The 23,659-nt window shown below is 39.3% G+C and overlaps 1 protein-coding gene across 1 annotated transcript; it reads left to right on the top strand.

Moving 5' to 3' along the window:
- Nucleotides 1–21,945, top strand: LOC116254378 (ubiquitin-activating enzyme E1 1-like). Its single transcript, XM_031629753.2, has 7 exons — nucleotides 1–248; nucleotides 481–764; nucleotides 1,362–1,579; nucleotides 18,049–18,846; nucleotides 19,545–20,413; nucleotides 20,493–20,931; nucleotides 21,007–21,945. Exons 2-7 carry the CDS (start codon nucleotides 494–496, stop codon nucleotides 21,601–21,603), a joined length of 3,192 nt encoding a protein of 1,063 aa, XP_031485613.1. The 5' UTR covers nucleotides 1–248; nucleotides 481–493; the 3' UTR covers nucleotides 21,604–21,945.
- Nucleotides 21,946–23,659: the final 1,714 nt, after the last annotated feature.

Here is a 23,659-nt window from a genome sequence, read left to right as displayed (position 1 = left end):
ACCTTCCCTTCTCTCTCTCTCTCTCGCGTATTGCTCGAAGTGCATTCCCTGTCGACGTGCTCTCTCTCTCTCTCTCTCTCTCTCTCTCTCTCTCTCTCTCTGATTGAGAGCATCAGGGTTAAACCCTAGAGCCACCACCGACACCAACACCTCCGGCTATCATCCTCATTGTTAAATCAGATACCCGCTCACCTCATCCGGCCGCGGAACCCGATTCCTTTCCGCACCACTCTTCCAAAGCAACCCTGGTAAGCATTTCTCTTTATTCCGTGTCTCTTTTTTCAGCTTTCCCATCTCAAAGCCCCATAAATTTAGACCCTGGCATCTTGCGATGGGTCCCCGAGGATCGACCTTTGATGGTTTTCAGAGATTTATCTATCAGGAAAGCCTTGGGGTTGGGAGATTGGGTTTGGGTTTAGGTGTTGGCTTTTTCGTTGGAGTAGTATTGGTGACTGCTTTTCGTAGTGGGTTTTTGAGCAGTTTATTGCACTATATGCTTCCTAAAAGGAAGGTTGTCGGAACCGACGTTGAAACGGAAAGTTTGCTGAAGAAACCGCGGATTGACTTCTTGATCGCCACGGCGAACAACAACAGCAGCAGCAACAACAGACTGGAGACGATGGCCTTCGATGATGGGAACCCACCGGAGATCGACGAGGATCTGCACAGCAGGCAACTCGCTGTCTATGGGCGGGAGACTATGCGCAGGCTTGCCGCGTCTAATGTCCTCGTTTCTGGGATGCAGGGCCTTGGTGCTGAAGTGGGTACGTCCTGGATTTCTCCTCTGATATTTTATTGCTCAAATTTCCTCCATTTTTTGGTGGCTGAACAGGCCAAACTTGCAGATATTTTATTTTTGTCGCTCCCTTGGTGTTAATTGCCGGACGTTGTGTTTCTGTTGTCTTGGATTTATGAACTGGATCCTATATGATGATACATAATTGTGGTCTCAACTTTGGGCATTCCGGTAACATTATTGGTCTTCCTTGATGTGGTATATGATTGTTCAGGGGAAGTTTTGGTTGAAAAGTGCATAACTTCTTACATTATTGTGAGCGGCACGGGTCATGCAACTTCTTTGAACTTCGTTTACTATTCTAAAAGTATTTGCCTGCTTGGCGTCATTTATATTTCTAACCTGATAGTGTTAATAGTTTAACGAATTCTGTATAATTAATATTGCATTTTTAATTATTTCAAATGCATGTGTCATTGGAGGAAGATTGGGTGATGTAATGCTGACGAATATGTTGAGATGAATTCTCGTTTGAACTGATTTTTAGCTAAACATCGTTGTGTTGTTTAATGCCTTAAGCATGCAGGAAATGATCTATTCTTACTAGTTTATTGGTTTAATGCAGCCAAAAACCTCATACTAGCTGGTGTGAAGTCTGTCACTTTGCATGATGAAGGATCGGTTGAGCTATGGGACTTGTCTAGTAACTTTCTTTTCTCTGAGAAGGATATTGGCAAGAATCGTGCACTGGCTTCCGTTCAGAAGCTTCAGGAACTGAATAGCTCTGTAGTTATATCTACTTGGACGACACAGATTTCCAAAGAACAGCTTTCTTGTTTTCAGGCAAGTCCTCATTTATATCTTGGGCAAGCTCAGTAAATATTTCCCTTCAGTGAAGAAAAGTTGCAAGTGTCGGTTTTGATATGACATATGAGTGTCTGAATGTACTGATGAATTTTCACTGCTTTCTATAGCATGATGTATGCATAAAATTAGCTTCCAATGCTAATCACAAGCCAGATGATTTTAATGATTAATCAACCACTTGTGGAGTGAATAATCACTTTTGATATCACAATGACAATTAAAGCCTCACCAAAAGACTTTAATGATTAATCAACCAATTATGAGGTGAATAATCACTTAGGAAATTGCAACGGGAATTCAACCCCACAAAGAAGCTGAAGAAGAGATATAACACACAAGAACTTAATAGGAGAGAATTTGATTATATGCCTAAGATGTACACATGATCTGTTGTTACAAACATGCCTAGGCCCCTTAGCTTGGCTGGTCCTTATAGGCTAGCTATTTGTTGGTAACTACAATTTGAAAATGCTTAGGTTGTTAATGAGGGAGCCTAGTCTTGCCTAGGTATCAAGCTTTTCTTCCTTCATGAGCCTTTTTTCTCATTCTTGTTCCTCTTATTTCTTCTTGTATTGTCTGAGACTCTGAGGCGTCCTTTTTATTTCCTTTTCTTTTCCAATCTGAAGTAGTTTCTTTTCTTATTGTGATTTTATACTGATTTTGAGATTTCTTTGTCTTCTTTTTTTTTTTTATGTTGCATGTAATTTGCATGAGAAGTATTTATCTATGATTCTATATATGTATGTACTTGTGACTTGTGTAGTTTAGTTTCAGTCAGAGACTTGAAGAGCATGTACTATTATACTTTGAATATTTATATGTTGTTTGAGGTTTTGACTAATAAAAATATGTGTGTGTGTGTGTGTGATATATGTACTTGTGTATTTTTTTTCTTTCTAGTACTTTTTCCTGGTTATTAGAATCAATGTTATCTGTATTATATGATACGCCGAAGAAACCTATACGATACGCGTTCGATACGCGATACACATGTGTATCGTATGCGTACCGTATCACACGATACGTGCGATAGACCCCCTTATTGTACGATACAAGAGTAAAATTAAAAAGGGGCCCGATGGCCCCTTTTTTGCGTGTTCTTTTAAAACCTACTCTCCTCTCTCTCTCTTTTCTTGTTTCTAAATACTGCAAGAGACATGGGAGGGAGAGATTTTCTCCATTTGCATCAAGCTTTGCCAATGAAGAAGCTTTCTTTCTCATCGTGGGGAGTCTGAACCTTGAAGGAGCAGCAGAGATTATTGAAGAAGGAGAGGCTGGGGAGCAATGGAATGTTGGTAACATTCCATTTCCAACAGAGGGGATAGAAACACTTAATGAAGAAAATGAAGATGATGATGCAGATGACTATTGACGAGGATTATTGTTAAATTTTGAAAGATGATAACTATATGTTTTGACTTTTGAACTTATGAATTGTGATGTAATCGAATTCTCTTCGGCTGCTTATTATGTTATTTTGAATGTCTGAATTCTTATTTTGGAATGTGTTGTTCATACTTCATATACATGAATGTTCCTTTAAATACATTTTTCTTGTTTTTTTCTGATTTTTGCTTTCTTTTCGGATTTTTTTGAATTTTGTTGAATTTTATGATTTTTTTTCTATTTTTTAATATTAAAAAAAATAAAAAAAATAATTTTACGATACAGTGTATAGATTGGCCCGACCGATACGTGATATGCTATGCCTTTGATAACATTGATTAGAATTTTAATAGAAGAGAGGTTGACAAAAGGAAGGTTAACATAGAAGCTGAAATTATGTTTAGGATTTATCTTCCGGTTTTTTTTTTTTTTTTAATTGTAACGTTAGTCTTTAGTTTATTCTTTCGTTTGTTGGAAACTAAAACTAGAGGTTTAGTAGTTGGTGTTTACAAATAGAAGATTTTGCTTGCTTTAAATCTTTACAAAGCAATCTGTATGACATTTTAACTTTAATTGTTCAACTTTATTAAATTTGCTCTCTAGCTTATGGTTATTATTGTGTTAGCATAATATTTAATATATGCATTGTTGTGCATTTTAAATTTTAATTTTTTTGTTGTTATAACTTGGTTATTGTAGTTTTCCATTGAGAAATAGTTTAGTTGTCACTGTTAATTTGAAAAGTTTACAATGGGTTTAATTAGAGTTAACTTTTTCTTTCGACTGCTTAGACTCTTATGTCACATAGGTGCGGGGTGTGGGTGTGGATGCCGGAGCGGCACATCCCCAAAAATTTGGGTGCGGCAGTGCGGTGAGAGTATTTATTATTATTAATTTATTATAATATATATATATATATATATATATATGTATATATAAATTTAAAAAATTAAGAGTATACTCTATAGTTTGTACACTCTACTCTTATACACTTTATGGGTAAATTATATATGAATATTATATATTACATACTTATAAGTTATAATGTATTGTGTATATGAATGTAACATATTAAACATTAACATGCTTACAAGGTACAAACATTAAACAAGTAAGCAAAAAACAACAAAAACAAGATAGAACATAGACAAGTAAAAACTAAAAAAATAAACATGCAGACTTTCATTCTTTCACAAATCAAGTTAACGAAATCAACAAAAACAGGACAGAACACAGAAATGGAAAAAAAATGTTAAACAAGAAATAGCAGTCATTGCAGCAAAACACAAAACTGAGAAAGTGGAAAAACTAACAGTCAAATAAGAGCATGTACTGAGTTAAGCATAAAACAAAAAAATAGAATCAGCTGTGCTGTGGGTCATGAGTTGAATATGTGACACAACAAAATAAAATACAAACTTAAGAGATAAGACTACTGAAATAGAGCAGAGAAGTCTTTTGTTCCACTCGAAGACCCATTGCAGGGTGGTGCCGGTTGTCGTTTGACCCATGGTCACAAAAAACACATTTTCTTTGAAAAAAACACGACAAACTAAATTGCCATTTAAAAATAAAAAAACGTGTTTTTTTGAAAAAAATGTTAAACATGAAAAAACTGTGTTTTCTCGTCTTCTTTTCACTTTTTCCATTTTTTTCATTTTTTAATGCCAAACGTAAATTATGAGAATTTGAGCTTTCTGCTAATTTTTGTAAAAAACATTGGTAAAAGTTCAAAATGTTTAATAAAATATTAAAAGAGATCACACAAAAGGTAAATATATTTGAAAAAACTTTTTTTGTTTGAAAACACAAAAAAACATAAGAAACCATGATATCTTCATTTTGACAGATTTTTCCCTTTTTCCCTGTTTTGTCATTTTTTTTTATAAGAAATGATATTTGTGACAATGGGAGATATAGCTATGGGTGAATAACAAACCAAGCTATCTGAGATTAGCTTAAAACAACTTGTTTAAGTTTTCTTCAGCATGATCACTCATTAAACTAGTCAAGCTTGGCACTAGTTCAAACTCATCGTATGCAAATGAAATGAGTTGTACTTGTGCAGCCTCATTCAAGCTTCACAAAACTTGAATAGTCTCAATTAAAATTAAAAGGGGATAATACATAGTGATGATAATATGGTAAATGTTTATTTTACTGAAAAAGTCATGGTCATGTATTGAGTTCATTTTCCCTTCTCAATTCAAAGATAACAAATTCAGATCCACATTTTTGAATATTTTTATTTAAAATATAAAGGATAATGCATATCATGATAAAGCTTTAATTTAGCATGGAAGTTAGTGGTCATGTATGGGGTCATTTTCCCTTCGCAATGGAGTGATGACAAGTTCCGGCCCACCTTCTGGAGCAGTCTTCTAGGCTTGATAAAACTGGAATGGAGTTGTTCAATTTTGGTAAGGATATGAATGCACAATATTAGTTGAAACCTGTTATGAATGTTGTTGTGAAGGATCATCATGGCTTGCATGGACATTGGTAATCCAGTCTGTGACCAACCCCTTGTTAAAGCCAAAATTTCCTTCCCGTTTAGAGCAAACTTATTATCTGGTTCACATAAATAAGCTTGGTTGTGGTTTGATTCATTTTAAGCTTCCATAAAAGTAATCCAATCCAGTCTGTGACCAACCCCTTGTTAAAGCCAAAATTTTTCTTCCCGTTTAAAGCAAACTTATTATCTAGCTCACATAGAAAAGCTTGGTTGTGGTTTGATTCATTTTAAGCTTCCACAAAAGTGATCCAAGGGATTAAAACATCAGTGGCGCTGTTGGTAATTTACGCCCATAACGCTAGGTCTTACATACACAATGACTTTAAATATGAAGGTTGGTCTTCCTAAGTCACATGACCCTGGGCAATTTTTTATTTTTATCTAGTAAATTGAAAATGAAGTTTAATGAACTTATAAGTGGTCTTCATTGTCTATCTGCAAACTGTCACCACAAATATCACAATATTAACAAAAAAATGAGAAAAACAAAAATTGTGAACAAGACACATTTTTTTTAAAAAAAAAAGTGAAAATGAATTTATTCGCGTTTCTTTTCATGTATTTTATTTTTACATTGAAGTGAGGGAATTGTCATCATTACAAGAAATTATTCAAAGTGAAAAAATGGCACTTGATTTTTTTTTTTTCTTTTAAAAGAAGGGGCAACTTACATAAGAAAGCTAAGTCAGGCATCTTTGAACCTGCCATCCTTTTTATTGGCAAAAAGGGAACTTAAAATTTGTTTAGGGATTTTAAACCCTATCTTTCATTTGCAATGTGAAAAGAGGAGACTGCAATATTGTTGGGAACATATAGGGCACTCATATATATATATTTTTGATTGTTACCTATGTCACAGGGTACTGCTGTTATGGAGCAGTACCGTGGTACCTTATGGGTACGAAACCGGTATGGGCACCGGAATGCCCATACGTACGTCCTGGGTACAGTCAAAGCAGTCTCGGGTATGGTTAATGTACCCAGGACTGTATCCGTCTTTTTTTGGACTTGGTCAATGTTGACCAAGTCCATTTCTATCCAAAAATTAAGGACTTCTTTGTTTTTTTTTGGATTTTTAGTATGTTTGTTACTTTCATACTTTGTTCGTTGGTCTCTTCTTCATACTTTGATTCATGAATGTGTTGTTTTGTTGTTTGAACTCTTATTTTTGTTCTCTCTCTCTCTCTCTCTATATATATATATATATATATATATATATATATATATATCTATATATATATATATACATCCATACCCCATACTCAAGTTTTTTGAAAATGGTCCATACTCATACCAATACTTATGTGACATAGATTGTTACCCAGTTTCTGCCAAGAGATGAGCATGCAATGCCTTTTTTGTTTTTTCTCTTTTTCCAATTTCTGTTTTATTGTTTGTTTCGGCTTGTTTTGAGTTTTTAACTTGTCTGTTGTCTTTCAAGGGTAAAGCCCTATCACATTCATCATCATAACAATGCCCCAGCTTTTATAAAGAAATAAGTCGAACAAGATATTTTTATCATCTTGATAACATTATTTTTCACGTTTACCTTAGTATTTTTATGTCTTCTTATTAGTTTCTCATTTATTTATTTTTTACCTAATTTCTTTGGCTTTTTTTTTTATTTTTTAAAAAATTGTCGAGAGTTTCTAGAGATTTTCCCAAAAGAGAGCGACTTTGCCAAAAAGTAGCTGAGGAAAACCTGGCTAGTAAAGCCCGAGAATGATATTTATGGCCATGCTGCAAACATACCTTTGTAGTCAAAAGTGGGATTTGATATTGGGCAGTTGGTCAGATGCATAGTCTGAGGCACCTAGGTTGCCCCTACTATTTTAAAGTAACTAAATAGAAATTTTATCCTCAATAGAAGAAGACATTCGATTAATCATCTCAGCTAACAGTGAGGATGACATCTTCTTAGAAGGATTATGACATATTGGTCTGCATCATAAGAGAACGTACAATATGTAGGAGGTGCCTATGCCTTTTGTTCTGCAACTCCAGTATGCTTGGAGGTATGGGCACAAGTGAATTGGGGACAAATACCATGATCTTTATAGAATTGTAACAATTGGGTAGATTTAAATTTTAGAGCATTATCAGTGCGAACACATTTAATAGTGGAATAAAACTGACTTTGCATTTGAAGCATAAAGGATTTGAGGATACAAAAAGACTTGAAGCCTTTCTTTTAGCAAAAAAACCCCAAGGCATTCTAGAATAATCATCAACTTTGACAAGATAATACTGAGATTGAGATTGATTAGGAACCTGACTAGGTTCCCATATGTCAACGTGGACAAGATGAAAAGGACTTTGACTAGAAGGACTGTGGCTTGAAGAAATTGAACTGCGGCTTAAAGACTTCACGCAAGAAAGTTGTTGAAGAAGGAATCTGTGGAGCCCCTTGACGAAGTTTGTAAAGGGAAGGATCACCAAACCTGAGGTGCCATTGCAATCAATTAAAACTCGACTCAACAAAAGAAGCTGCTAGTCCAACTAGTGTAGTAAGATGGTAAAGTTTCCCTTCTTCATGGCCTCCACCATTCTTCTTCCAATTTTAAGCCTTGAAAAATTCAAGAATCTATGGTGGAAAAATAACTCTCTAATTCAACTCTCTGGTAACTTAGTTCACAGATAAGAGATTTTTGGGAAACTCCGAAGTGTGCAAAACCCTCTAAGTATGTAAAGTAGGGGACAAGTGAACATCTCCTTGCCCCATGATGAGCGACAGTCTCCCATCAGCAAGTTTTACATGTTGAGAAAATGAAGGCTGCAAAGTAGAAAAACTATGGGATTCTCCACAAAAGTGTCGAGAAGCTCCCGAGTCACTAATCCATACACTACCTTTATTCCATGTTATGATACCTGCAGAACAAGTCATGTTAGTCACTACAGTGGATGTAGATGCAGATGTAGACTGCTAAGCTAGAAGTTGCTCATACTTTGTGCAACTAACATTAGACATAAAGGAATCTGTAGACACAGGTGAAGTCTTGGCAAGCTTTCTAGTGGAAGATGCAACTACAATGGGAGATGCAACCTGAGCTACTTTGCTGTGAGGAGCTGAAGAAGAGGATGAAGGACTCTACTTATCCCAACACCTATCCTCGAGATGAACCTATGTGCTATGATATGTGCACTGAAGTCTCCCATGAGCACAGCCCCTCGGTCATGACCTCTACCATGAATGCGCATGGGAGATCCACCACCTCCACCACCTCCACCTCCTGTGGATGCCAAGGCAGAAGCAGGGGAGTCACTAGATGCCTGGAGGAAGAATCTCCAACAATAGGCAGCAAACAACTCAGCCACGACGCAAAAATAAAATAGGTCGATGTCAGGGAATTTAGCAGTGTAGAAACACACACCAAGATGGAGAGAAAGAGAAGGAACACACAATATACATGGAAAACCTCAAAGAGAGGTGAAAAACCACGGAGAAGCTCTAACCTAGGTGCACAACCGCAACCCTAGGAGAGAGAAAATGTTATTCCACATAATTCAACACTTACACATAAGGACAATATATAGAGGGAGAGAGGAGAAGCCGCCTAGGGTACCGAGCTCGCCTCGGTACCCGCGCCCCATAGAACCGGGTCCAGATATGGACCCGGTTCCCACAACAACATATTCTAACACTCCCCCTCAAGCTTGGCATACATGTCAAACATGCCGAGCTTGCTAACATTTTTTTCGAATGAAGAAGTACAAAGCCCTTTAGTTAGGACGTCTGCAACTTGATCTTCAGACTTCATATATGGCAGAATCAGCTCCTTTGAGTCAATGCGTTCCCGGATAAAGTGACGGTCAATCTCCACATGTTTGGTCCTGTCATGTAGAACTGGATTATTGGCAAGATTAATCGCAGACTTGTTGTCACAGTACATCTTCATTTTATCTTCCAGTTCCACACCAATATCAGTCAAAAGGATCTTCAGCCACAGCATCTCTGTAACTCCCATTGCAACAGCCCTGTACTCAGCCTCAACACTAGACCTCGAACACACTTCTTGCCTCTTGCTTCTCCAAACTAGGTTACCTCCAAGGAAGATACAATACCCTGTAGTGGACCTCCTTGTGTCAGTGCAACCTGCCCAATCTGCATCTGAGTAGCCCTCAATAGTAAGTTTGTCTTGTCGAGTATACAGCAGTCCTTTTCCTAGGTCATTCTTTAGATATCCCAACACTCTTTCTGCACTCTTCCAGTGACAATCCGTGGGAGCATGCATAAATTGACTTAGCACATTTACCGCATACGTGATATCAGGGCGAGTAAGAGTAAGATAGATAAGCTTACCTACTAGCCTCTGATATCGCCCTTTTCCTTCCTCATCCAGAATAGTGCCTGTCTTGATACTTATCTTAGTCCCCGATTCCATAGGAGTAAGATAGGGCCGACAACCAAGTTTACCTGTCTCCTTTAGTAAGTCAAGAGTGTACTTCCTTTGATTCATAACCAGCCTTGTCTCTGATCGAGCAATCTCTATCCCCAGAAAGTATCTCAGTTTACCCAGATCCTTGAGGTCGAATTCTTTAGCTAATCTCTCCTTCATCTTCCTGTTTTCTTCCTCATCACTGCCAGTGACAATCATATCATCAACGTAGACAAGGAGAAGACTCACCAGACCATCTCTCTGCTTTATGAATAGGGTATGATCTTCATTTCCTTGCTTGTACCCAGTAGACTTCATAACGATCCTTAGTCTCTCAAACCAAGCTCTCGGCGACTGCTTCAAGCCATACAAAGCTTTCTTGAGGTGACAACATTTTCCCTCTTGAACATACCCGGGAGGCATGCTCATATAGACTTCTTCCTCCAGATGGCCGTTCAAGAATGCATTTTTAACATCAAGCTGGTCCATGCGCCACTTCCTGTGCACAGCAAGAGCAAGAATAACCCTCACGGTCTTCAACTTTGCAACAGGGGCAAAGGTCTCAAGATAGTCAATCCCATACTTCTGGCTGAACCCCTTTGCAACCAGACGAGCTTTATATCGATCTACAGTGCCATCAGGTTTATACTTCACGTTGTACACCCACTTAGAGCCAACTAAGTGTGTCCCTTTAGGGATATCAACCACTTCCCATGTTTTGTTCTTGGCTAACGCACCCATCTCCTCCGTCATAGCATGTAACCACTTGGGATCATCCTTAGCATCATCCACCGACCTGGGAATAACAACTTTGGATAAGGTTGTGATAAAACATTTGTAATTTGTACTGAGCTTAGCATAAGAAACAAATCTCTGAATAGGGTGAGAAGTACATGACCTGGTGCCTTTGCGCAAAGCAATGGGGAGCTCTCCATTCGATGGACTTGGGTCATCCAGGGAGATCACGGGATTGGGATTGGTTCTATCATCATCACCAACATCTTCCACTGTAGCTTTCTCCTTTCTGACATAAACCTGGCCAAACAAGTGATCCCTGGCAACAGTGGGCTGAGCATCCACCGTGACCCCTTCCATATAACTGCCCTTCTCATTACTGACCGTGACCGTGTCAATCACACTGGGACTAACCTTGTAGTCCAAAAACTCCATAAACTGAATCAGCTGATTAGAGGAATACTCTTCCCCTTTGTGCCCAATACACTCCCCCTGAAGAGGATTCACCGGAAAATACGACTCATGTTCATGAAATGTGACATCCCTCGAAACATACACTTTGGAAGTAGTGGGATCCACACATTTGTACCCCTTCTGAGTGGAAGAGTACCCCAAGAACACTCCTTTAATAGACCGGGGATCAAGCTTTTTGAGAGTAGGGCTATGATTATGCACAAAACAACTGCACCCAAAGACACGAGGAGTAAGAGGCCACGGATTCTGAGTGGGCCACAGGGTAGAATAAGGAGACTGACCATCCAACACCCTAGTAGGCATACGGTTAATGAGGTGTGCACTAGTGAGAAGTGCATCACCCCAATACCGCTTCGGAACATGGCGTTGGAACATAATGGCCCGGGTAACATTCAAAAGGTGACGATTTTTACGTTCAGCTATACCATTTTGAGGAGGGGTATAACTACAAGAGGTTTCATGAACAATACCCTTGCCTTTCAAGAAATCATCAAGGGATTGAGAGACATTCCCTAGCATTATCCGTACGGAAAGCTTGAACAGTCGTATGGAATTGAGTCTCAACAAAGGCAACAAAGTTTTTCACAACTGCTGGAACCTGACTACGGTCTCGCAACGTACATCTAGAGTAATCATCAATAAGCGTCAAAAAATAGTGACAACCACCACACGTGGGTACTCCAGAAGGACCCCAAACATCGGAATGAACTAAGGCAAACGGATGAGTGGTTTTATTCAATGAGATAGGGTACGAAACCCTGACATGTTTAGCCAATTGACACACTTCACAAGCGAAGGAGTCAATGGAAACAGAAGCAAACAAATGAGGAAACAACTTCTTTATTAACTGAAATGGGAGATGTCCAAGACGCTCGTGCCATCGCAGAACAGTAGATCTATCATTCACACCAGACAAGTGACCACTCGTGGCAGAAATCAATGCTGAAGCAACTTGTACCGGCAATCTGTAGAGCCCGTCAGTAACCGAACCAATCCCAATCTTCTTCCCCGTCACCAAGTCCTGCAGGGAACAATGATCAGCAGAGAAAATTAGATTACAGTTTAATTCTTTAGTAATACTGCTGACAGAGAGAAGGTTCACAGGAATATTTGGAACATGCAAGGCATTGTGGAGATGGTATTTGTTCAACAGGGACAAGCTCCCTTTCCCAGCCACAGAGATAGAAGACCCATCTGCCATAGACACGCGTTGCTTGCCAGAGGAAAGTTGATATTCTTGAAAGAGTTTAGAGTCCCCTGTCATGTGGTGAGTGGCTCCACTATCAACAATCCAATCACCAAGAGAAGGGTTACCTTGATCAGTCGAGGCAACGAGGGCTTGGGCTAGCTGAGCCCCTTCAGACGTGGAGGACTCCTCAGGGGTAGTAGATAGGCGGCTGATGTACGCCTGTAGCTCCTTGAGTTGAGCAGGGGACAGCTTGGACTTTGCACCACTAGAAGAATTGCTCTGACTGGAATCAGACACAGAAGGGCTACGCTTGCCAGAGGGAGGACGACCTCTGACCAGTCTCTTCTCGGGATGAAGATCCCAACAGAAATCCACCGAATGCCCCAACTTGTTGCAATGAGTGCAATGCCGGGCAGGACGCTGCCCAGTCCCAGAGGCACGGCTGATAAAGGCAGAAGGGCCATGACCGGTGTCAAGATGCATCACCTGGCGACGTTGTTCTTCAGACTCAACTCGGGCATATACTTCCTCTATCCCCGGAATTTCATCACCATTAAGAATTTGGCTACGAATAGACTCAAATTCATCCCGCAGGCCTCCCAGAAACAAAAACGTACGGTCCATCCATTCCTTTTCCCAGTAGAGGGAATGATCTGAACCGCACTTCCACTCATCAGTCACATGATAATCTAGCTCCTCCCATTTGGTCTTCAGGGCAGCATAGAAGGCAGCAACAGACAAATCACCCTGTGTCAGGGAGTAAATACTGCGTTTAATCTGATAGGTACGCAGATGTCTCTTCTTGCGACCATACATCTTCGCAAGCACAGTCCACATATCAAAAGAGGTCGGCTTCCGCAGAATGAGGGGCTGGATATCGGAGGACACGGAGCTGATAATCCAGACCTTCACTTGGCTGTCCTCCAACGCCCACGTTGCCCAATGAGGATCAGATTTGATGGGCGCAGGTTTGTCGCCAGTGATGTAAGAGAGACGCCCACGGCTAGTAATCCCAATCTCGAGAGCGGCAGACCAAGATAGGTAATTGTCCTTGGTCAGACGGATGGAGGTGACCTGGATCGGCACGTTCTCAGTCTTGGAAGCGCTGCCCGCGTCAAGAACAACATCTTTTTGAGTCCCCATCGCGTCTGCCATCACAAACACGCACACAGCAACAAGAGGCACAGCGGCAAGAACTAGGCAGAGGCGACGGGAATGAGGCAGCGGCTACGGAAGGCAGGCGGCGACGTTCCTGGGCGACGCTGGGAACGATGGACGGCGACGGTGATGGGCAGCGGTGGCGCGGGACGACGGCGGCGCTGAAGTGGGCAACGGCAGTGATGGACAACGGCAACGCAGCAGAGAACAACCGCGCCGGACGATGGCGGCGCCGCTGGCAGCGCTGGACGGCGGCGGCGCAGCAGTGAGCGACGGCGCAGCAGCGGCAGAGAAAAAACGGAGAAAACAGCAGCGGCAAAAAACCGGCGGAAACACGACGATCACACCAACGATCTCTCACGCGTTGGCTCTGATACCATGTAGAAACACACACCAAGATGGAGAGAAAGAGAAGGAACACACAATATACGTGGAAAACCTCAAAGAGAGGTGAAAAACCACGGAGAAGCTCTAACTTAGGTGCACAACCGCAACCCTAGGAGAGAGAAAATGTTATTCCACATAATTCAACACTTACACATAAGGACAATATATAGAGGGAGAGAGGAGAAGCCGCCTAGGGTACCGAGCTCGCCTCGGTACCCGCGCCCCATAGAACCGGGTCCAGATATGGACCCGGTTCCCACAACAACATATTCTAACAAGCAGCAACACAATCACCAAAATTTTCAATGAAAAACAGGAAACAACTTAGCCACCATGCAGAAATAAATCAAGTTGACGTCAGTTTGATTCAAATTGTTTTTGTTTGAGGTCGAAAATTACCATGTTGAGACAAGTTTTTTGGGAGAATATAGAATCACTTTCATTAACCCATGACACTTATTAAAACCTCCCCATTATATTAACTGTCAACAATATATATATATATATATATATATATATATATATATATATATATATATATTTCAAAACAAATTGTATATGTCAGCTAAAACAGGTCCATAGCAAACAAATTAAAACTAATATATAAATAGGTTGAAAACAGAGAGGATACAAATTATCAAATAAAGCAGAGTATATGAAGCGGATGAAGACAGATTTAAACAGAAAAAAATTTAACTGAGATCACGGCTTGTACAATATTATTACTAGATGACCTTATAGAACACAGAATATATATAAGCTACAAGTGGCCCTAACACAAACTTAAAAAATGCTGAGGTGTGAGGCCATGGTGGATGAGAGCATAAGCTTGTTTCTCCTGTTCATTAGTGGAAGTGGTGAGACTGGGAGGCCGACGGTTGAGGCAAGAAACTGCTGTAATGGAAATTGAGAGCTGCTGGTCATAGGTGTGTTGAAATTGCACCACCTTATGCTAGTGTCAGTTCCATTAAAGACATAGACAGGAAGATGGGAGAGAGAAAGGGTGAGGGGGTAAATGTGGAACTTGTAACCCTAGATTATTTTTTTCTTTCCAAGTAAGCTGAAGGATGAAATGGACTCCAGTAATGTTTGACCGCACTTTACTTGCCATTGACTCTCTGTGCACTTCTTTTGGACAGAAATAGGCAGGTGCAACTAGCTGCTGCACTTGATTCGCGTTGATTGCGTATTCCGCACCCAAGCCGAACTTGGAGTGCACATTGCTTGTGTCTATATATACACACACACACACACACACACACACACACACACACACACCCATCAGATGAACATCCTTCTTGGTGGGAACCTCTCTCATTTGGGCTGTTCATTCTTTTATATTGTACTACCCAAATCAGATTTCTCCCTCTCTTTGCACCATGGTCACAAATATGTTTTTTGAGTTTTCAACAGCGAGGTTTTCTTGGGTGTTTTTTTGACACTTTTCTCAAAAAAATAAAAAATCTAAACATTAGATAAAAGCAAAATTAATAAAAAATTAATAAGTCATTAGAAAAACTAGACAAGATGATAAAAAGAAAATGTTAATGATGATAAAAATGATTACAAACAATTCTTTCAAGTTTAAATTGATTCAATGATGAAATTAATGCAAAAGAAGAGAAAAAAAAGAATGCAAAAAATGCAATAAATGGTGTTCTCATTAGGAACATGTTTTTTTTTTGTTTTTCTCATTTTTAGCATTAATGTTGTGATATGTTCGAAAATATCAAGATATCTGTGACAATGCTTTGTGTATTCATCCACCTGTGGGATGAGGCCTTTGATGACCTGATGGCGGCATTGGGTTGGGCATCTGCTGTCAATTAAGTCCCCTCCATCTCCAGGTCTTTTCCTCCTTGATTTCTTTCACTCTTCTAGCTAGTGATGTCAATCAACAGTCGAGCACTCCTGGTCTCTCTGATTCCACTCCCATAATACCAAAGAGGAAAGAGCTTTTCTTTATTGCCATTAGTGTGGGTGAGTGCTTGCCGGACCCCCTTGACTGCTGAATTGCCTGATACTGCTGAACGTACCATAGCACAATCCACCTGCTTGTTGGGGGTCATCTTGTGCTCAGCACCTGCTAGCTCATCCTTGATGCCCACTTTGGCGTGGCTCTTCCTCTCCAAATCTCAGCTATCCTACATTTGTAACAGTCAATCAAGCCATAGGCTGCCGCACAGACTCTTTTATTTTACTGCCGCACCCAAATCACATCGAGTCGGGTGCGGGTGCACACCGGACATGGGTGCCGCTCCGACTCGCGTCGCACCAGACTATATTTGTCCATTTTTGACACGCACCTGATTATGGTCAAACTCTGCGGTCAACCCGCGTCTGGTCTAAATGTGTCCCATTTTTTGGTATTATTGTTGTATACATCTTAGCATTTTGTTTTACATGCTTGTTCAGTTGTTCTTGATTCTACTATAAAAGTTTCAAAATTTAACTAACAAATATATATTGTCAGTCGTGTACATATGCAATCGTGCATATATCCTTTGCAACTGATACAGTGATATATTGTCATGTTATAAACTTGTAGTATATAATATAAGCTTTTTTATATATGCATTATGCAGCCGATCAGCTGTAGTTAGTGTTGTTTTTTTGAAGTTTTAATTCAGATTTTCAATTTCTGCTTTTATGATTCTATCAATTTTTTATGTTTTATGTTAGACTATTAGTATGTCATTTTGCTAATTACTTTATATAATATATTATATATAATACATGTTGTTTTGATATTTTCCTATGCAATACAATTATGCAAGTATGTTATATACGTATTTATTCTGTTATATATATAATAAATTAATAATAATAATAATAATAATAATAAAATACCTTCACCGTACCACCGCACCTAAATTTTTTGGGATGTGCCGTTCCGGCACCCGCACCCCGCACTCATGTGACATAGGGCAAGAGGGAAGACATGTTGTGGGGAGGACAGGGGAATGGTATAACAACTCGACCCACTTCTGGGCTCGGGCCCATGGTTCAACGGATCCTAACCCCCTAGCAGTTTCAGTTCCAACCCTGAAAAGACTAGGAACCAGGACAATCATTTCATTAATGACCCCTCTTATAAGTTCTTGAAGATTTCTCACAATCTTCAATACAAGACTAAACTTTTTGGGGTATTACAGATGGCCAATGAGCGCCATCCAAATTTTTAGTTGGACAGCTCTTGTTTGCTACAGGATTCTATGAATAAATCATCAATGGGTATCCCTTTTGCCGGAAGGATCCACCTTCTCTCTCTCTCTCTCTCTCTCTCTCTCTATATATATATATATATATATATATATATATATATATATATATATGCAGTCCATCTTTTGCAATTGTATATTTGATCAAAATTCTAGCTTCCCCATCCTCAATGTTTCATGTTTTACAACATCAAAGATTGTAAGGTACTTAGTGCTTTCTGCTGTGATGTGTTAAAGGCAGTTGCATTGTTATGAAAAGGAAAAATCTAGAGTTTGTTGGTTTACCCTTTTAAAATTAATGTTGGTCATATGTAGCTTTAAAATTTTTCATGCATTTTTGAATGTGCATGCACATGCATGCACACAAATATTGATGTGAACATGCAGAACAATTACTGAAGTGTGGAGGTTGCTTGCTTCAGGCACCCTGTGCATGCATTCGTAGAATATGCTAATATGACTGTTTTTTGGCTACTATTACCCTGATACACCAATGTCAAATTTTGGAAAGATAAATTCTTGTGGGGTGTATCCCTGTTTTTTAAATTGAGATTGTAAAAGGTTGAGAGGGAATTGTCTATAAGGAAGTTCATGATAGTCATTAGTTATATTTTATAGATCATTTGCCATTCTCTTGTGGCCATTCTGTAGAATTGTGGGGTTTTTTTTTTCATGAATGAATGACTAGCTTGGTTTTTGCACAAGTCTTGACTCATTAAATGTTCAAGCCTAGGTATATATCTGTACTTTGTTTCTTGCAATCACTTCACTAGATAAATGCAGTTCCTTATTTTAACTGTCTTATTTTCATACTACTGAAACTTTTTTAATGAATCCTCATTGGTGGTTACGTCTGAAGTTTCTTACATTACCTTACATGTTCTTTTATGCTTATTTTATTCTTGTAGTAATGTAGTTAATTATACGGGGAGCTTGTTCTTGGTTGAGAGGTTTGTTATGTTTTTGTCTAAGTCCCTTCAGATCTCACTCATTTTTCATTGCAGGCTGTCGTTTTTACCAATATCAATTTGGAGAAGGCAATTGAATTTGATGAGTACTGTCATAATCATCAGCCACCCATAGCTTTCATCAAATCTGAAGTTAGAGGTTTATTTGGGAGCATATTTTGTGACTTTGGACCTGAATTTACAGTTCTAGATGTGGATGATAAGGAGCCACACACTGGCATCATTGCTTCGATCAGCAATGATAATCCTGCACTTGTTTCGTTTGTTGATGATGAACGGCTTGAATTTCAAGATGGAGATCTGGTTGTGTTTTCTGAAATCAAGGGCATGACTGAGCTGAACGATGGAAAACCTAGAAGGATTAAAAATGCAAGGCCATTTTCATTTGTCTTAGAGGAGGATACCACAAAATTTGGTGAATATGATAAAGGTGGCATAGCAACTCAGGTCAAGCAACCAAAGAACTTGAATTTTAAACCCTTAAAGGTTGCACTAAGAGATCCTGGATATTTTCTTCTTAGTGACTTTGCGAAGTCCTTTAGGCCACCTCTTCTGCATTTGGCATTCGAAGCTCTTGACAAATTCATATCCAAGACCGGCCGATTTCCTATTGCTGGATCAGATGAAGATTCTCGGAGGTTGGTAGACATGGTTACTGCAATGAATGAGGAGTTGCCAGGTGATGCAAAATTGGGGGAGATAGATGAAAATGTTCTTCAACATTTTGCTTGTGGAGCAAGGGCAGTACTGAACCCTATGGCTGCTATCTTTGGTGGTATTGCTGGACAGGAGGTTGTGAAAGCTTGTTCCGGAAAGTTTCATCCCATTTACCAGGTCAGTTCCTTAATTTAGTTATTCAAGAAAGAGCAAGTTGCGACATTTTCAGTGTCTTTATAGTGCAGATGTGCTAAAAGTTTGAGCACCCAAAAGAGAGGGATGTTCTATCCTTCGGCCAGAATCTCCTTCTCATCTTTATGCTGTTGACTCTCACATATTTTGATCTTTGAGTCTTCCTACTTAGTTGAATTTGTTATTGATCGGGCTTTGTATCATAGCCACAAATATCCCTTTTTTTTTGGGTTTTAATATGGGTCTAAAATGGCCAAGTTGTTTTTGATGAAAAAAAAAAGGAAAATTTTGGCAAACTTTAAAACAATTAATTTTTTGGCAAGAAAAAAGAAAGATGGCCAAAATCTTAAAAATAAAATACAAAAAAGTTGAAAATAAAAATCTGGTAACTAAAAAGTACAAACTGCAAAAAACATGAAAAAACGATAAAAAGCATGAAAAAAAGGAAAATACATGTAAAAAGGGGAAATATGTGTTTTTACGTTTTTGATGTTTTGTTTCAAAAAAGTGTGTTTTTTCACGTTTTATTCAGCTGACCAGTTTTTAACATTTCAAACGTGGTTTTTTTAAGAATATGTGTTTTCTTGTGGCTATGCTCTGTATGTTGTGTTTTTATTCCTTTGCTTCTTTTGTTAGATTTTGTTATTTGACTTCTCTCGTTCGGATTGATGTGTTTCTCTCAGTTCTTTTACTTTGACTCACTTGAGTCACTCCCTGCTGAGCCACTGGATCCTGGTGATCTGATGCCAATAAGTAGTCGCTATGATCCACAAATATCAGTCTTTGGTTCCAAGCTGCAGAAAAAGTTCGAGGAAGCCAAAGTATTTGTTGTTGGAGCTGGTGCGCTGGGATGTGAATTTTTGAAAAATTTAAGCTTGATGGGGGTCTCTTGTGATTCCCAAGGCAAGCTTGTCATTACTGATGATGATGTTATTGAGAAAAGTAACCTCAGCAGGCAGTTCCTGTTCAGAGATTGGAACATTGGTCAAGCAAAATCTACTGTTGCTGCAGCTGCTGCTGTATTAATTAACCCTTCACTTAATATAGAGGCTCTGCAAAACCGTGCTAGTCCTGATACTGAAAATGTGTTCGACGACCCATTTTGGGAGGGCTTAGATGTTGTCATCAATGCACTGGACAATGTTACTGCAAGGCTTTACATAGATAGTAGGTGCTTATATTTTCAGAAGCCACTTTTGGAGTCGGGAACTCTAGGAACCAAGTGTAATACACAAATGGTGATCCCTCATCTTACAGAAAACTATGGGGCATCGAGGGATCCTCCTGAGAAGCAAGCACCTATGTGCACTGTGCATTCCTTCCCCCACAACATTGATCACTGCCTAACCTGGGCTCGTTCTGAGTTTGAAGGGTTGCTTGAGAAAACACCGACTGAAGTGAACTCCTTCCTGTCAAAACCAAATGAATATAAAGCTGCTATAAGATCTGCGGGGGATGTTCAGGCTAAGGAGACTCTTGAGCGTGTAATTGAATGTCTTGGCACTGAGTATTGTGAGACTTTCCAAGACTGTGTTGCTTGGGCACGTCTGAAGTAAGTACAAAATTTCTTTCCTCACTTCGCTGCTTGAACTAGTTATCCCCTTTTCCTCCTAACAGCACTAGTTTTTCAGGTTTGAGGATTACTTTTCAAACCGTGTAAAGCAGCTGACTTTTACTTTCCCGGAAGATGCTGCCACTAGTACTGGCTTTCCATTCTGGTCTGCTCCTAAGCGCTTCCCTAGACCATTGGTGTTTTCCGTCGAGGATGTAGCCCACCGTCACTTTATCATGGCTGCTTCCATCCTGCGAGCAGAAGCATTCTGTATAAATGTACCAGATTGGGCAAAAAGACCTGACAGCAATGAGTTTGTTGCTGCGATCAAAAGAGTTACAGTTTCAGAATTTCATCCCAAACGGGATGTGAAGATTGTGACCGATGAGAAGGCCACCACTCTCACCACAGCTTCCACCGATGATGCTGCTGTAATAGATGGTCTAATACTGAAACTGGACGAGCGTGCGACTGAACTGCCGTCTGGGTTCAGAATGAACCCAATACAGTTTGAAAAGGTTTGGAGCCATTTACTGGGACATTTTTCGTTTAAATTTTAATTTGTCTTTAAATTTCTGTGAACATGTTTGCAGGATGATGATACAAATTACCACATAGACTTGATTTCTGGCCTGGCTAATATGCGTGCAAGAAACTACGGCATTCCTGAAGTTGAGAAACTGAAGGCAAAGTTCATAGCAGGAAGAATAATTCCTGCAATTGCTACTACTACTGCGATGGCTACGGGGTTCGTGTGTCTGGAATTGTACAAAGTGCTGGCTGGAGGCCATAAATTAGATGATTATAGAAACACATTTGCCAACTTGGCTCTGCCTCTATTTGTCATGGCAGAACCAGTTGGGCCAAAGGTGATTAAACATCGTGATCTAAGCTGGACAGTATGGGACCGCTGGATTATAAGGGAGAACCTGACCTTGAGAGAATTACTTCAATGGTTCCAAGCCAGAGGATTAACTGCCTACAGCATTTCATGTGGACAGAGTCTGCTTTATAACAGCATATTTCCCAGGCACAGAGAGCGTATGGACCGGAAGGTGGTTGACTTGGCTATGGAGATTTCTAAGTTAGAGGTACCACCAAGCCGACGCCATTTTGACATTGTGGTGGCTTGTGAGGACGAGGAAGAAAACGACATCGACGTCCCTCTGGTGTCCATATACTTTAGGTAGAACAACTACGTACAGGTAGTGAAGTCCGAAAAGAAACACCGAGTTTCCCTTTAATTCAGCTATACTCATCTGACGTGCTAAAGTGATAGAAGAGATGCTAAAGATGCGTCATGGGGATAGTGCTGATTCTCATATGATTGTGGTCACACACACAAAAGTTTATATATTGATCTTTTTTGGGGGGAAGAAAAAGCTTCTTTTTTCTTTAAATCTCTAGCATGTTGTCTGTGTAAAATGAAGAGAAGAAAAACCTTTTTGTGAATCCTTAATATTTTATTTATGAAAAATGAAACCGCAGTCCCTCAAGAAATTAGGCTTGCTTGAGATAGCGAGGATTTTTTATGGACTTGTTTATAAGGCTGGTTGTGCTTGGTTTGAGGTTTGAGGGGAGGTTGGGTCTATTGGCTTAGGGAAAGAGCTTGATCATCAGTTTCATTTTTGTGGGCACGATTCTTTTGTATTGGAAACAGTGGCACTGTCTGGCGGGGTCTGTTTTTTTTCTTTTTTTTTTTCCCAAACACACGAATGGCAGTGGTTCGTTTCTGTTTTTTTCTTGTTAAAGGGCTTCGGGTAGGTCAATTTCTTTCCATCATTCCCTAGCTTTTACATATTATTTTGTTTTGCAGACATATAACTCGTATAAGTGGTGTCCATTTAATGATGATCTCAAGTTGCCAAACAAGGTGAAGGGTGACTGTGTGAGCGTCGTCGCAACTGTATCTGATCGATCACTTTTTCTCGAAAAGAAAAATGAGCAAATGTGTTAGGCATGTCATTGGCATGTCATTGGGCTAGGTCTTGGGCCTTGAAGTCTTGGCTTTTTCTTCAACTTGGCCAGGTGGCCTTAGCTCTTTTCGGTTTACTGAAGTAAGTTTTGGAAAACAATGGTTTTCCTTTCTGACATAAGTTCTGGAAAAAATAAAAAAGCAATTGGTAGTGGCAAGTAGCCGATGTGCAAAAGGCAGATCTCAGAGTGACAAACTAAAGGTACAACGTTTTCGAATGGCAGCTTGGTAAACTATATGGAGAAGCGAGCAAAATTTAAGCGGGGAGACAAATATGTGACGAGGAGTAACAACTTACAAAAAGAAACACTGCAACTGACTTTTTCAAGAAAAAAAGGCAAGTAATGGAAAAAACACATCGTCTTACTAGTTATCAGCCATAAAATTTGGTAGTCGGCAGTATTTTCCCATAGAGCACAAGAAGGAAGATACTTTTCTTCCCTTTTTTAAGTATTGGTTAAAGTGGTACAATGTTGCAAAAGTTTTGGCGATGGACGAAACGAGGAACATGAAGACCTACTAATGAATTTGATTCATTAACTCTCTCTCTCTCAGTTCAAAATAACTGAAGTTGAACTCATGGAAAAGCAAATTTTTAATCATGTGTAAAAACTTCAAAAAAATTGACACCATAGTTGGTGTTTGAATGGCAAGAAATGGCAGGACAGGAAGTTTGTTACTCCGTAGCGTGCCTTGGGCAAACTATTCTAGGGTAAACAAATGCATCCCCTTTTGAGGGCCACGTTTGTCCTATGATTCTGGTATTTGTAGGTCAGCAAAGCCAGAAATCGGACTAGGATCAGCAGAAGATAGGTCATCGGATCAGCGACTTGACTCCGCTACTCGTCGAATCAGGTGGTAATTTTTTTTAGTGTATTTTTTACTATAACGTGATGAAAATTTTGAACATAGTTACATGTGTCATGGTCCATAATCAATAGTTTAGCGTGTTTATTATCTCACTATCAATAGTGATTAAATGACAAATCATCGAATTCAAAGTGACATACTATAAGACACTAAGATCAACATCAAAATGTAAGAGATAATGTGCTTGAAACATCCTTATCTATAAAGAGACTTCTAAGGAACTTTCAAAATTAAGAAGTTTGCCTAATAATAAGTAAACAAATATAAAATAAACAGTTTGAGAATATTATTATAAATTTATAAGAAAGAATAGATTATGTTGTTAGATAACTACATTACAGGACTAATTACATGAACTATGCAGGATGCATTATGCACAAACTCAATCCATAATTACATTA

This window comes from Nymphaea colorata, chromosome 5 (assembly GCF_008831285.2).
Source record: "Nymphaea colorata isolate Beijing-Zhang1983 chromosome 5, ASM883128v2, whole genome shotgun sequence".
Classification (NCBI taxonomy): Eukaryota; Viridiplantae; Streptophyta; class Magnoliopsida; order Nymphaeales; family Nymphaeaceae; genus Nymphaea; species Nymphaea colorata.
This window is presented reverse-complemented; position numbering and strand designations above follow the sequence as displayed.

Excerpts from the sequence above, each read along its gene's own strand:
- LOC116254378 (XM_031629753.2), top strand. The coding sequence starts at position 494 with ATGCTTCCTAAAAGGAAGGTTGTCGGAACCGACGTTGAAACGGAAAGT. Across the intron at positions 765-1,361 it reads GGGCCTTGGTGCTGAAGTGG|CCAAAAACCTCATACTAGCT; the intron begins GTACGTCCTGGA and ends GGTTTAATGCAG. Across the intron at positions 20,932-21,006 it reads ACCCAATACAGTTTGAAAAG|GATGATGATACAAATTACCA; the intron begins GTTTGGAGCCAT and ends ACATGTTTGCAG.